This window comes from Pollachius pollachius, assembly GCF_949987615.1.
Source record: "Pollachius pollachius genome assembly, chromosome: 7".
Classification (NCBI taxonomy): domain Eukaryota; kingdom Metazoa; phylum Chordata; class Actinopteri; order Gadiformes; family Gadidae; genus Pollachius; species Pollachius pollachius.
Window position 1 is genome coordinate 7436653 of NC_136940.1, and position 15136 is coordinate 7451788.

A 15136-nucleotide genomic window follows, 5' to 3' on the forward strand; every position below is an offset into this window, starting at 1 on the left:
ACAGCCGCCACCACCACCACCACCCCACACGCACAAAAACACCCCTGCAAATCTTTTCCAGTGCCGTCCGTTTACTTGGGAGTCATCGAGATCCCAGCTTTGGTTCCTTCCATCGCATTCAGTGCGCCTTGGGGAGGTCATTCCCCGGCTCCTAGATCTCCCTGCCAGAGTTATTCCACGTCCCTGCCAAACAGCACTGATGTTCAGGAATGGTGGAGGGACGGAGGGAGAGAGAGGGAGTTAAAGAGAGAGGGAAAGTCATGACAGAATGCCCACAGAAGCTGGAACAATCTGGAACAATTTGGGCTATTTGTATTAAGAAGGCTGGACCTTTTTTTTCTCTTACCTTTTTTTCCTCTACCAAAATAAATGCTACCGTCTACTTACGTTTTATAACATTCCCCATAATGAAATTGCCCCCCTCCTCCCCCCACTACTATCTCTAATAGAAAGACACAAGTACATACTGTGCCTGCGAGTTATTTAGGACCCAAATACACGAAATAGACGCATGCCTACAAACATAATAACATAGTTGTATTTCAATGCAGCTAAGTATACACACTAGAGAAATACCATCAGTGTGGAAACATTTTCCAAAGTAAAGTCACATGTCTATAATCTCTCCTTCCCTCCCTTTCTCAACATCCCAAACAGTGTGCCAGTAACTGTGGAGTATTTAATGATGATTGAAAAATCCAAGAATACTTTCCAACTGTTTTATTATCTAAAACCTGGCTGGAAACTATAAACCCTAATAAAATATAAAAACATTTAAACTAAGAAAAATAGTATGGAGCAGTCCATAAGGCTTGGCATGTCTGCCTGGCAGAGGAAAATTAATGTTTCCTTTAGTCTGGCTCTTTGAATCAGATTTGAAACGGAAGGCATATATCTGAAATATGTCTGGCTTACATCTTAAGCCTGTTAAAGGACAGGCAAAACTGTTTTCTCATACTATCAAACCTTGTGAACAGGTTCAAACTAAAAAAAAACATTCACAGGCTATATCTGCTGAGCACCATTCAGCTTTGTTCAAATGTTACTAAATATCTAGTGTCCGCCTCCTCCATTCATTTGCACCACGTCCCTGCATCACTTGTCCTGAATATCTGCAGTGTAAAACCGTTCCGTGTCTTGAAGTAATAAAGCTTATTACAGGTTATTAAATCTGCCATTGTATCAGAATTTATCCATAGACTACTGAGCAATTGTTGTAAATAACATTTTTCCCCATGGGTCAGTTTTTCTAGAGGAACTGTAGTGTACAACCTATCCTATGATTGGTCGTGCTGGCGTGTGGGATCTAATATCTTGATATGTATTTGACCAAGCTCTGTCCCTGTGTGTTGGTACAGAAAGCCACGTGGTATCACTAATATTCTGTAGAGTAGACCATCTAATATCTTGATATGTATTTGACCAAGCTGGGTCCCTGTGTGTTGGTACAGAAAGCCGCGTGGTACCTGAGACGCCACAGACAGGAGGTGGAGCTGCTTCTGATCGGCAGTGACATCATGGGCAGTCAATTCACAGAAGGGGTGAGTCTACATCATGTGGATTATTTGAGTGCCAATCCGTGGGCAAGACACCTCAATGAGCCGAATCTGCACTCACTCTGTAAGACATTTTGGATGAAACAGTCCCTTTAGAGACAGTCCCTTTAGGGACTGTTTACGCTCACTCGCCTACACCATGCCTATGTTGTGGATGTGTCGTTTTGATGGGAGTCTTTTCTTGCCCTCTGGGGCGCTAGGGTCAGGGGGGTATCATAACTACACGGCCTGTTAAGCCCTTTGAGACTATACCTGTGTTTAAGGCCTATACAAATACAATCTAATTAAAATGAGTCAAACCACAACGTACTAGCCAGCCTTCTTGTAGAGAGCAGCATGGTTAACGGTTTTAATTTTGATTTAAATTTTGGATTCGGGATTTCAGTTTAGTATCATTTGGGATTTCAGTTTGGATTTCAATTTTCTTTCAAAGGAAGGCAATTTCTATCAGAAACATACATTTTGTGCCTGTGTCAGTTTGCTGCTTGTCAGCGTGTGTTCTGGTTTATTCCAGTAAGGGTAACAGGTGTTTGGCACAGCCTTTGTGATGGCTGTTTTTTCTGCTAATGCTGCCACCTGCTGGTTGCAAAAGGAGCATAAATTAAAACGTATGACATATTTGAATATTCAGAAGATGTAGGTATAATGTGTTTTTTGAAATTCGAGTTTGGACTGCTGTTTAAGGGAAAGCAAAGCTGAAAGTTAAGCTGTTTGAATTAATTAATTTATTTATTAAAACATTATTTTTAATTCCTTACAGCAATACTGGAGCAGCACAGGAGGAAGAGAAGATTCAAACAGGTATAAGAGGAGAAGACATGATCAATTGGCCAATACTCACTGACTGACTGGTAGACAGATATATGTTTAAACATTATAAAACACAAATCTTCCACATTCCGGTTTTCCCAGGATTCCTTCTGGTACAGACGGCTGGATGGATTACGTTCCCATCTCCGAGAAAAAGAACAGCACAGAGTCTTCGCCACAACCAATCAGAGAAGGTAAAATTGAAACCCCTGCCTTCCAACAGTTTTTGGCGACAGCAGTTGAGGGCATTACCCTAAACAACAGTGTGGCAAAAGCAGTTTAGGGAATAACCCTTTTCAATCCATTCTTAACTCTTCATTTATGTAAGGAGTGATATTTGGCTCCAATCACATGTATATATAGACATGCTATAAATGCACTGATGCCCAGTAGGCACTATGCCTTCAGCGTCGGAAGACGGGTAACATGTACATGAACATGGCGGTGAAACACTGAAAATCAATATAAACCTCTTCTTCCCTTAACAGACATTTTTATCCAATGAAAATCTGGGTTTTTTAACGAAATGTAAGATTATTGAGCAGTTGGAGGAGATGTATCTTGCTCAAGGGTGCCAACAGATAGATTGTGGACATTGGCCCGTTTTTCAGTTCACCAGTTCTCAAACACACAGTGTCCACAGGCCCAGTAAAACATTAGCTCCAGTACACATAGGGAAGGAGATCAACGTAGAATTCCTCTGCAAAGCACGGATCGCTTACAGTTCGAAGGTTAAGAACTCTTTTTGTTGTGTACTGATGGAATAGTTTGCTGAGGGGGTGTGAACACACAAAGCAACTCTTGTTTTTGGGATTTTAATGTGGCATGTGGCACCTAAAGCCACATTAACAATAAATTCACAAACTCAAATCACTTTTTATTCAAAAAAAACCTGGGCTTAGTGGGCATTTAAAATGTCTGTCAATTCCGAGGCTTTTATCTTAAACAATACAAATAAAAGCCATCAGCGTTCACTCCATGGTTTCCCACAGCTCATAGTGAATACAAGGGGGCTCTGTCCCTGTGCCTTCATCTGCCTAGGTGGTCCCTTGGTGTATGACAGCGTGCAGCTGGTGCAGAACTCAGTGGCCCTGAATGGAACCCAGAGAGTGCTGTTGGATGATGTCATCAGCGTGGAGGAGTGCTCTGACCTCAAACAACTCGCTCAAGTAAGAACCCGCCCTGGCTTGAGTCGCTGTTGTGCGTGCGTATGCATGTGTGTGTGTGTGTGTGTGTGTGTGTGTGCGCGCGCGTGCATGTGTGATAGTGAAGTAATGTAATGAAATGCAAATGTACTGTATGGTGCACACTGCACGTCCTAATGTGTAATATCTAATGTCCATGATTGTATACCATGGCTGATAGATGGTCTATACCGTGTCGACGTAGTGCCTGGTTCCCTGTTGATTGTACATGTGTGTGTGTTTCCTCCAGGCTGTGACCATGGCGGGGGACGGCTACAGGGGGAAGATGTCTCCTCACACTCCTAATGAGAGATTTGAAGGCGCCACCGTCCTCAAAACCCTGCTGGTAGGCGGACGGATAATACGATTCCTTACCCGGGGTTGAAAGATTTGTTAATTTGATGCCCTCTAATTATATACTGCTGTGTATTCACTTGGCACACCCTTACATCCAAAGCAAGATATTTAAGATAATATCAAATGTAGCGAGTAGTTATGCTCTCTAATTATAAACTGCTGTGTATTCATTTAGCACACCCTTACATCCTAAGCATTATATTTAAGTAAATAATTGGAAACATGAAAACTACAAGAAAATTACAGATAATATGTCACATTATAGAGGACATTGGGCATCAAACCAATGCCTTTTTGGGGGTCGCCCTTTGCCCCCTCTTATTTTCAAGAGTTATTTGATAATGTCTTGTTAATATCAGACGATCTAACAGAACAGCCAAAAGATTACCATTCGCTTCGACAATAAATCGAACGCAATAAGTGTGGTAGCATAAAGAACCGTGTGTTTATCGGCGATGACCTTTGCCCTCTCTGCAGTACGGCTTCGAGGGCAGAGTGCCTCTCAAGAGCGCTCGTCTGTTCTACGACGTCAGCGAGAGAGCCAGACGCATCATCCAGTCCTACTTCCTGCTCAACTCCACCCTGCACTTCTCCTACACACACCTGGTGTGTAGGACCGCCATCACAGGTGAGCCTCGCAACCAAATGTACGCTTAAACCCATGAATAGACACAAACGTAGAGACAAACACACACACACACACACACACACACACACACATGTACGTACAATCACTCAGAGATGTATGTGTGCTTCCACAGGCCAACAGGACCACAGGAATGACCTAAGCCACCCTATCCACGCCGATAACTGCCTGCTGGATCCTGAGGCCAATGAGTGCTGGAAGGAACCACCGGCCTACACTTACAGAGACTACAGGTTCCCACTCCTCTCCCATCTCCTGAACCTAAATATAAATACATGTACATATATATTTTACACTATCTACAGCAGGGATAGCTTAACCTTTCCAGTTGGCTGAGCCATAACAATAACTTGAAGTTTTAACTTGAAGTTGTTTGAAGAAGCGCCAAAAAATCTGAAATTAGACACGATCATTTGGGCTGTATTTGTGTCATTTGTGTAAAGTTTGATTTCATTAAGGTCTATTTTAAGGTCTTTTCAGCCATATGAGATCATCTAAGAAGCCAAATATGGCTCTTGCTATAGCTTCCTGATCTACAGGCTTCAGTTAACTGTGTAAAAAACTCCTGAACATTATGTTGAAACCATGACTTACGTCTCAATCCTTTCTTAATTGTCCTCAGTGCACTGCTGTACCTCAATGGAGACTTTGAGGGCGGAGAATTCATTTTCACTGAAATGGATGCCAAAACTGTCACGGTAAGTTTGTTTTTGGGGCGGGGAACTAAGTTTTTTTTAAAATAGGAAGTGACCTCTGGTGGTATTATCGCGCCCTTAGCCAAAACAAAGCAGTCAGTCACTAGGTAAATTAAAGAAATAATTCTACAAACCTTGAGTTCTGGTTATTTTAGTACTAGGAATATTTTACTCCAGATTGCCTTGTTCCATTATCTTTCAATGTCGTTTGCTTGCTCCGATTGTTCTCAATCTGACTTGTTGCCTGACTGTGGATGACTGCTGTGGATAAATGCATATCAATACTTAATCCTCCCCCATCCAGGCGTCTGTGAAGCCAAAGTGTGGCCGAATGGTGGGCTTCTCGTCGGGAGGGGAGAACCCGCATGGTGTGAAGGCCGTCACTAGGGGGCAGCGGTGCGCAGTGGCGCTCTGGTTCACGCTGGATCCGCTCTTCAGAGAACTGGTAAAAGCCTTCCCCTCAACCACCGTTGTTCTTGTGATACGTGTTGTCATAGGCGTAATTTCCACTGGGGACATGTCCCCTCCTCTTTTCAAAATCCCGTTTGTGTCCCCCCCACTTTTTTAACCGCAAAAATCATGCTTATTTACCGTTTGGCCAGCCGTCAGATTCTGGCTGAGAATGTGAATTGAGCTGCTGATTGTAAGGCCCTGATATATATAAAAAATAAAAATATTACAAATTGCCACAGACCAGAATAGCGGATACGGACAGCCTGCCTACGCGGTTCTATAGTACACTTTGGCGTCTGTGGACTCGGAGTCTCGGACGTGTTCCACCACGCATGCGCACTTGAAAAATTGCTCAATGAATGAAGAGGCTTTGCGGGGTTTTTCATAAAAATGAAACGCCAACAGCAGTTCAATTTAATGTATTCCTTTAGAGAGGGGATGAAAAGAAAGAAAGGACATGTGAGTTGGTTGATTATGGGTTCTAAAACAGCATGATTTTTCTATTAACCTATGTGAACTTGAAAACGAGTCCACCTTAAACCGCAGCAAGTGTCCGTCAACAATGTATGAAAACCAGAGTCTCTCTCGCTGCTAGTTTACTTTAACGTTAGGCTCACACACCACGGGCTCAATAGGATAACTCGACTCTGCTTTCATAGGGTGACCAGATGACCCGCTTTGTGCGGGACTGTCACGCATTACCATTACTTTTTACACGTCCCGCAAATTGAGACGTTGTCCCGCATTGTTATTGACAGTCAGGCTCGATTTTTAATTTTTTTGAAATGCGTTTTTTATAATCTGGCATTTATCAAATAGCTTTGTGCGGAGACAGCAGTGAGGGCTGTCATCAGGGGGCGGGCCGCGCTGTTTGATCATGTCAATCAAACTGGGATGCATACGCAGGTTAAGGGCACGCCCACCAAATCAGGTCAGAACGGCATGCAGCACGAGACGGAGGAAAGCACGACTCGTACAGCTAAGAATAGGAAATGCAGCTGTAATAAAGAATGGGAAACTATCTTTCCCTGGGTAAAACCAGTGCAAACGAGTCTGGTAACATTTTGTGTGAAGTTTGCTTGAGTCATTTTTCCATTTCACACGGAGGTGAATACGACGTGAAACGACACAAACAATGCGGGACTCACAAAAAACGTTATTATTTTATGTAGTGCCTATTGCCTAATTGTATACACAGGTGTGCCTTTAGTTGGCATTGTCCAGTAAAAGCAGATAATTTTTAAATGCATTTCTTTTGTGTAGTTAATCTATGCGATTCTGAGCTGAGTGAGTTTTGTCTTGTTCAGATAATCAGCCTATGTACTCCATGTAGCCTAATCCAGTGCATGTTGTACTTGAATATGTGGTTCAGTATATTGTTCGACTAGAGCAAACACTTTAATGTGGTGTTTTGAGTTACGCTGGGGTTAGGTTGTTGCTCTCTGTTGTTGGAGAAAAGGCACATAAAGTACAATACTTGAAATAACAATTGTAGCCTTGACTGTCTGTTCTGTTTGATTGTATACAGTCAGATGTGTTAACTTGAGGCACTGTGAAGTAGCATGAAAGCTCCATGCCTACTATGTTTTCTCACGTGAGAGAACTTGGGAAAGTTCCATTTAAATAAGATATATTTGCTAAGTTTGTATTTGCAGGCTGTTATGTGATACTGAATCAACCAGATGGCAAAGCATAGTAATGTTATAAGCAAAGGGGCAGAATAGAAATGTTAATATTTTTTAAAAGTTATTTGAGACTACCTCGATGCATTGGTATCCCATATTGTCCCACACAAACGTAGTCTTTGTCCCACATCTGGTGAATTGTGATCTGGTCACCCTATTCATATCAGAGATCAGGTGGAGGTGTGGCAGGTGCCTGTTCAGGGCCTGATAATGTTAGATCACCTTTAAAGGAGGAAAATGATTGTATCAGTAGCTTTTGTTCACTGACCTCTGTCCATACGATGAATGAATAAAGAAATGTTCTTTATATTAAAAGTTTGATTCATTTTGATTATGCATATTTATTCTGGCAGAATTTAGCATGACTTAATTATTTCCCGGATTTTGTATTGGTTACCGTAGTCCCTAAATGTATGTAGAAATGCAGAAAATGGTATTCAAATCGCATTTTTTTTTCTGGGGGAGTAACCCCCAGGCCCCGTGGTGTACTGTGTCCCCCCCACTTCTCAAACCAAAGTTACGCCCTTGCGTGTTGTTATACATGTGCCGTGGTTATCTATCTTCTACAGTCTACCGTTATTTTCATCCATTAGAAGGGAACAAGCCTTCTAGAGCTTTTTTCAAGATTCTACCCGCGTGTTAATTCTCCACATTCGGGTGTTCGCTTAAATTTAAATATTTCAACTTCAACGTGAAATTTGCGTGAAGCTGGGTTATGAAAGCCTGTCAGTGGTGAGATTCTCTCAGCGTCACTCACATCCTGAGGTCTTCATTGAATCACCAAGGCATCATCCAGACTCTGATTCTGTAGAAGGTGGTACAATTCACCTAGTTGTGTGTGCCTGTGGATGGTGTAATGAACTAAGACAGTAAAAAAATACAAAAAACATGCTATGTACAAAGAGATGAATAAAACTGATTTGAGCACATAAAAAGTGTGTGAGCCTAAGTGGGACAGAATATAATATAGTATTCCTCATGGTACTTCATTTGAGAATATAGTAATGGCAAAAAGGTTTTCTGGTTTTGAAATCTTTTCAAGTGCAGGGTTGTTACTTTACAAGAGTTTCACCTGTCTCCGTATTACGTTAACAAGGACTCTGTATTATGTTAACAAGGAGTCTTCCTTGCCAGGAAGACTCCTTGTTAACATAATACGTAACTCCTTGTTAAATAACGTCTACAAGGAGTGTTCCTTGCCAGGAAGACTCCTTGTTAACATAATATGTAACTCCTTGTTAAATAACGTCTACAAGGAGTGTTCCTGGCTAGGAAGACTCCTTGTTAACATAATACGGAGACACACGAAACCCTTGTATTCCTTGTATAGAGTTCTATGTATTCTTCAGTGCACTCACACTAAAGTTCGACTTGTATCATGCAAACTTTTTGTCCTTGACCTTTTTCTATCCTTATACCCATTGTAATTCCATCTCCCTGCTTGGTTGTTGTTGTATATTTCAGGAGCGGTTGCAAGCAGATGAGGTGGTTCAGGACTTGGACAGCAAGTCTGCAGGGCATCAGGGCCTCAACATTAACCCGAAAGATGAACTGTAACCACAGACTACCCACCCTCCACCTCCACCTCTACCACCACCACCACCCCTACTTCACACTCTCCAAACTGTTTGAATTTATTTATTTGATACCTTTTTTCTGGATCGGAACAATTTCTATTTTTGTACTGTGTGAAGTGCGAGGTGAATTAATATTATTATTGTTGTTTTTGTGGTGCGTCAATGGCTGTTGTTTACCTCGACTCCGTCTAGGATTCTGTCGCCACACAGCCAGTACTTTAGCCCTTCCTTTTTATGTCCGTCCGTCTCGCGATGGCAAGAGAGACTTCTTTGGGTCGGTGGAGAGGGGATTCTGACATTAACAACAACAACTGTCTGTACCTGTAATTTTATTGCACTGTGAACAAGCCGGAGGGAAGAATGGCATTTAACTATGTTTTATTATGGGATGTCAAGTGTTTGACGTTGAGGTTTTGAGCAATATATTTCTGGAATATATTGGAAAGAGTATTTATCAGTATCATATTATTAGAGAAAACACATGTTTGAAGTAGAGATGAAAACCCTTGCAAGATACCACGTTAACAAAATTGGATATTGCGCAATATCATAAATAGTGCATTAGAAAAAGCTACCTTATGGCTACCAGGGTCTTCGCTTGACATACTGTTTCAGAATTTGAATTTGTTACGATTTACGAATATCTCATAACAAAGAAGACGAACAAGCCGATTTATAAAAACTTAAAAAAGTCCTTTGAGAATTTAGTATTTATGCAACTGGTGATTGTCTTAAGTCAGTAATGAATTGATCCGTTACTTACTAATACATACAATGTCTGCTTTTAACTTGCTAATGAGAGGCAACAACTCACTTTTTCCCCTCATGACAAACAAAGTAAAAAAAATTTGAGTTTACAAATTTGCAAATGCTGTGTTCATGTGTGTTTTATTAATGTTTTGTTTTTTATGATAGCTGCATTTGCATTTGTCGTGATTAAATTTTAGTCCCTTTTGTTATAAAAGTGATCCATTGTTCCTGTTTGAAGGAATGTTTATTTTTTGGGAGGCATGCGTTTTCTTTTCTGAACATTCTGAGTATTGTTGTGATACGTACATGCACTATTTGCTCAATGGCTACAAACCATTCTCACTGATTCAATCTGCTAACCAGCGGTCTAATCGGTCTGAAAAGTATTTGTTTATGCATCATGGTTTGATAACTTCTGATTGGAGAGGATTGTCAATCTTCTTTGTCTCCCTAATATTTAAGTATAAAATGCTGTCTCAAATTGGTGTGTATGTGTGTGTGTATATATTAAAATTGTTTAATTATAATTATCTTGTCGTTCTTTCCATTCTTTGTTTCAGTTTGCTTGCAATAATTTGTTGTCTCACACATAAAGATGTTACTTTGCTTTCTAGATGGTCATTGTTAGCCTACAATCATATCATATTTTAAATAATGTCGGTAATATAACAAAAACATATTCCAAATGATTCCCTTCTTACAAAATATCATGAGGTTAATTATGTTATATCATTATAACATTATTATATGTATTTTTGTATAATTTATATTGTGTTTGACTGTGCTGTACTCTATATGCACCACCAGACAACTGTTAGGCCTACAAGATGTCAACAACAGACTCTCAAAGAGTGTGTGCGCACATGTGTGTGAGAGACACAGTGGGAGTCCAACACTTCTGAACTGTGGACTTTCTATTTCTGGGGAAACAAAGACTACAACTGCAACAGTTCTATATCCACTGCACTTGTGAAGAACATCTCTGTGTTTTGTACTTGGTGAGTTAAAATTATCGCCCTCTGTTGACTAGTGAAGAGTTCAATATATTCCGATGTATACGTAGCCTATGGTTCTGTTGAAGGAACAACATGAACTCAAGGTTCCTTTTTGGCCGTCAAATGTAGGCATAATAATGAACTCTGGGATATTTTCAAACGCCTATCTGTCTTCTGGTAGTTCTACTTGTTTTTAAGGTGTAGTGTGTAGAATCTAGTAGCATCTTGTGGAACAGACTTGGCAGAAATTAAATATAATATTAATAAGTAGGTTTTACTTAGTGTACAATCACATAAAAATAAGAATTGTTATGTATTTGTTTTTGTCCAATAAGATCAGGGATCGGCTGTGATAGCGATAGGATCAGTTGGTTGCAATCTACAACCTCACCGCGAGATGCTGCAAAATTCGACACACTACACTACTTTAATGTTAATAACCAAGAGTAAAAGTCTGCCGTTGTATTTTCAGTTGGATCGTGCTTCAGAGAGATGTCGAGAGGACTTCTCTTCCTTGCCTGTGTCCTTCTCCTAGTCAACCTGTCTCATTGTGGTGGGTGAGCGCTAGCTAACAGATATCAGCATGTTGGCTTTTGCATTCTATGATGAAGTAAAGAGTCCTTCGACATGGGCAAATAATAGGTGCATCCCATACACTGGTTTAAATATGTTTGTGCAAAGGTATAACTTTGTGTGTGTGGTAATTTGTGCTCCTGAATTTTGAGACTAGTATGCTGCTTTGCTATGCTGTGACCAGTATTTATAGCTGGTACATAGATGATTGATTCTAGATACATGCAGTGTGGGCTCGATCAGTAAATTAGATTAGATTAACATTTGTTAGACTTGATTTACGGTTACACATAACTCATTGGATTCTTAACATTGTTTATTGAATAATCTTCTGAAGTATCTGTTGAAGTTTAAAATATAGCAATATAAATTAAATTAAATATTACATTTCTGATGGATATTGAGAGATTGTACAGGTGGAGCAGTGTTTATTCTGCCAGGTTAACACAACAGGAATTGTGGCCGGTTTGGCCTCTAATCTGATTTCTTTAAATCAACATCAACCTAGCTAATAAATGACCAATGCATATAACGAAAAGATCTTTACTCTCATTTACTTTTCATTTAATAGTGTGCTTGTCAAGGACATGTGTTTGAGATGCCTAGTGAAATTAAATGTATAAATCAGATTAGTTGTACCCCCAAACATTTATCACTGTAGGCTACTCTTAAAAGATGCCAAGTTCACCTGAGGTAGGTATACCCCCCAACTTAATCAAACCCACTACATGAGAGGGGTGTGGAAAACAAATGACTTAGAGGCATAAAGGAATAGTGCTGCAGCACAAAGACAGAACATGAGGTTTCAGATAGACGTCAAGTAGGACTCACCATAGAGTTTCTCTGTCATTTTTCATATGAAAGTGATCATGAATAACACAAAAATGGATGTTTCGGGGCCTATGGCCTACATCCATGATCCATAGTCCTGTAAGCACCCTCGAACAAGATGCCTAGCCCCTACCTGGTCATTAATGTCCTGTATTCTCACTGTAAATCATTTTGGATTAAAACATCTGCTGAAAGACTTAATAGTTACCATAAATCACCACTGCAGGGTTACAAAATGGTGACATGAGGCTGGCTGGAGGCAAGGCCTCTCACGAGGGCCGGGTGGAGGTCTATATCAATGGAGTGTGGGGTACTGTGTGTGATGACAACTGGGACATAAAGGAAGCCATAGTGGTGTGTCGCCACCTGAACTTCCCCAGTGCCAGAGAAGCTGTTGACGGAGGGTGGTATGGGGCAGGTATGTACAGTGTGTGCTGGTGTATCCTGTTTGTTTCTTTGTTGTTGTTGGTGTATTTGTTGTTTCTCTGTGTTTTTCACATAAAGGGGTTCATAACATATTTACAATATTATAATTTTATGTCATTTAGATAAAACAATATATTTCAACATATATGATCAATTATTGGATGATGATATATATATCCTTGTCTAATAATTGATCATGTATGTTGAAATATATTGTTTACATATATGCATATATATATATACAGTATATATATATATATATATATATATATATATATATATATATATATATATATATATATACACGGTATACAGGTCTAACCTAATTAACCATACAAGTTTGTGTGTTAATTATGATGTTTTTTTGTTATGGCCTAGGGCAAGGTCCGATCTATTTGGATGATTTGAATTGTCTGGGGACAGAGACAGACCTGACCAAGTGTGAATCCACCGGTTTAGGAATATCAAACTGCCAACACGCGGAAGACGCAGGGGTTGCCTGTGCCATTGGTAAGATGTGTGTGTGTGTGTGTGTGTGTGTGTGTGTGTGTGTGTGTGTGTGTGTGTGTGTGTGTGTGTGTGTGTGTGTGTGTGTGTGTGTGTGTGTGTGTGTGTGTGTGTGTGTGTGTGTGTGTGTGTGTGTGTGTGTGCGTGTGTGTGTGTATGTGTGAAGGGTCAACTATAAACTCCCCATACAAAACCTACAAATCAGAAATGGAGAATAGATCATATATTCGTTGCTGAATATTCATGCACTAAGACTCAAATAACCGACATTTCAAAAAAAAATCCTACAGACTCTTCAAAGAAACCTGTGGAATTATTCGTGGAGCACAGCATGACGATCTCTGGATCCCTGGGACAGCTGTTTGAAAGTGGCCGTGACTGTGATGTGATCTTGTCTGTGGTGGTTGAAAACAGCACTGTGGAGACCATCTGCGCACACAAACTCATTCTCTCTCTAGCGCCCAGATGGTCCTCCGAGGCCAACCTCAGCATTAAGGTCAGCTCCAAGTGCCAACCACAAGTCGCGTACTTTGTCAGGTAAAAACACCATTGTATGAATTTGGCACCCTCTCTAGGTGTTTGTGTGTGACCTGGTTGAGAATGAAATGGTTGATTGAACCTTTCAGGTATCTGTACACCGGACAGATAAACATCACCATGACTTCTTCCCACTGCCTTCACAAGCTGGCTTCTGAGTGGGGCTTAAAGGCGCTTCAGGATGAGGTGAGAAAACTGTTGATCCTGCTGCTCCCAGAAGATGCAACCTTCCAAGCTCAGTCGTCATTGTTTGATTACGCAGTCAGCATGGACGATGGAGCTCTGCAACAGTCCTGCCTTCACTACATGGCCTGGAACTGTGAGGCGCTGGTCGCGTCCCCGGCGTGGACCGGTCTGTCTGTCCACGCTATCAAGGGTCTCCTTTCTCGCACAGACCTGACAGTGCCCAGTGAGTACTTTGTCATTCAGGCTTTGGAGAAGTGGGAGGAAGCCCAAGGGAAAGCATTGGTGTCGGGGGATCAGTTTGACCTGTTGAAGCTCATACGCTTCCCCATGGTCTTTGCTGAGGATTTGCACCGGCTCAAAGATTCACGTTATCAGGCAGGGAAGTTAGAGGGTTTTCAGTTCAACGCCTTGACCATTGGTAATCTGTTTGGCGAGCTCATGAGCAATTGGAAGTCCTACACTCCCAGGATCTACACTGGCAAACCGTGGAGTTACACCTTCACATCGGAAGAGGTTTCAGTTTTCAAAAAAACGTCAATATATCCCAAGGGGTTAAACCCTGGCGAACTTGCCTTCACATTCCGCACACCGGTACACAACAGTGCCTACTTTGCGCTCTTCGGCAATATGGGATGGTACACAAAGTTGTTTGTTAAAAGTGACGAATGTTTCTACAGCAGCTCTATGGTCTGCCCTTCCGCTGAGCTGTCGTTGGAGAACAGAAACAGTGCTCTGCCTGAGTTGCATAAAAACGCGATTGTTTACAAGAACAAAATAGTTATCCACTGCGATGGCCAGTATGTCTCCCACATTCAGGACTTCAAACATCCTCAGGAGGTCATCACAATCCCACTAAACCACGGTTCAGGCCAGGTCTACCCATGCCGCTCGGATGAATACTCCTACACTATGGTGATCCGTCCTAAGTACCGCACAGGGTTGAACTACACTGAGGTTGAAGAGGAATGAGGAATTTAACGGAGTAAATATTAAATTTGAATAAGGAGTAAACATTACTCAAAAGTGTTGAAATTATGTGTAAGTATACTTGCTATGCTTAATAGAATCTTTATCTCTGGAATAATCACGATGGAATGCTGTATATGGTGGTATATAAATGCTTCACCAATGTAATAACAATAAGAATAGACATTTAAATGGTAAAAATTAAAATGAATGCTCAATGTGTTTTTAAATTTTTGACCAAAAATGATGGTACAGGTATGGAGAGTCTTAATCGCCCATTAAGTTATCTATATTACATTAAATTGGAACTAGATCTTCGTCCAAGCTAGGAAATTAAGATAGCTATCGGCAGCACAAATAGGAATAGTTAAACTAGAAAAATAAATAAGTGGCTTCAGTCCC

At 40.9% G+C, this 15136-nt stretch overlaps 2 protein-coding genes across 2 annotated transcripts in view; both read left to right on the forward strand.

Moving 5' to 3' along the window:
• The window catches only part of p3h2 (prolyl 3-hydroxylase 2), a 51074-nt gene extending 40870 nt beyond the window's left edge, over positions 1-10204 (forward strand). Inside the window, exons 6-15 of the mRNA XM_079739378.1 lie at positions 1452-1541; positions 2317-2357; positions 2469-2560; positions 3408-3535; positions 3801-3896; positions 4385-4535; positions 4669-4786; positions 5176-5251; positions 5553-5693; positions 8851-10204. Of these exons, the coding sequence (XP_079595504.1) occupies positions 1452-1541; positions 2317-2357; positions 2469-2560; positions 3408-3535; positions 3801-3896; positions 4385-4535; positions 4669-4786; positions 5176-5251; positions 5553-5693; positions 8851-8943 (1026 nt within the window). The 3' untranslated portion in view covers positions 8944-10204. The remainder of the gene's footprint in view (positions 1-1451; positions 1542-2316; positions 2358-2468; positions 2561-3407; positions 3536-3800; positions 3897-4384; positions 4536-4668; positions 4787-5175; positions 5252-5552; positions 5694-8850) is intronic.
• A 996-nt stretch (positions 10205-11200) lies between these two features.
• LOC307077743 (galectin-3-binding protein B-like) lies at positions 11201-14737 on the forward strand (the record flags this gene model as incomplete). The annotated part of the gene is made up of 5 exons (XM_079739209.1): positions 11201-11261; positions 12339-12530; positions 12917-13048; positions 13336-13582; positions 13672-14737. The coding sequence occupies 5 exons, from the start codon at positions 11201-11203 to the stop codon at positions 14735-14737; spliced, it is 1698 nt and encodes a 565-aa protein (XP_079595335.1).
• Between the last annotated feature and the right edge of the window lie 399 nt (positions 14738-15136).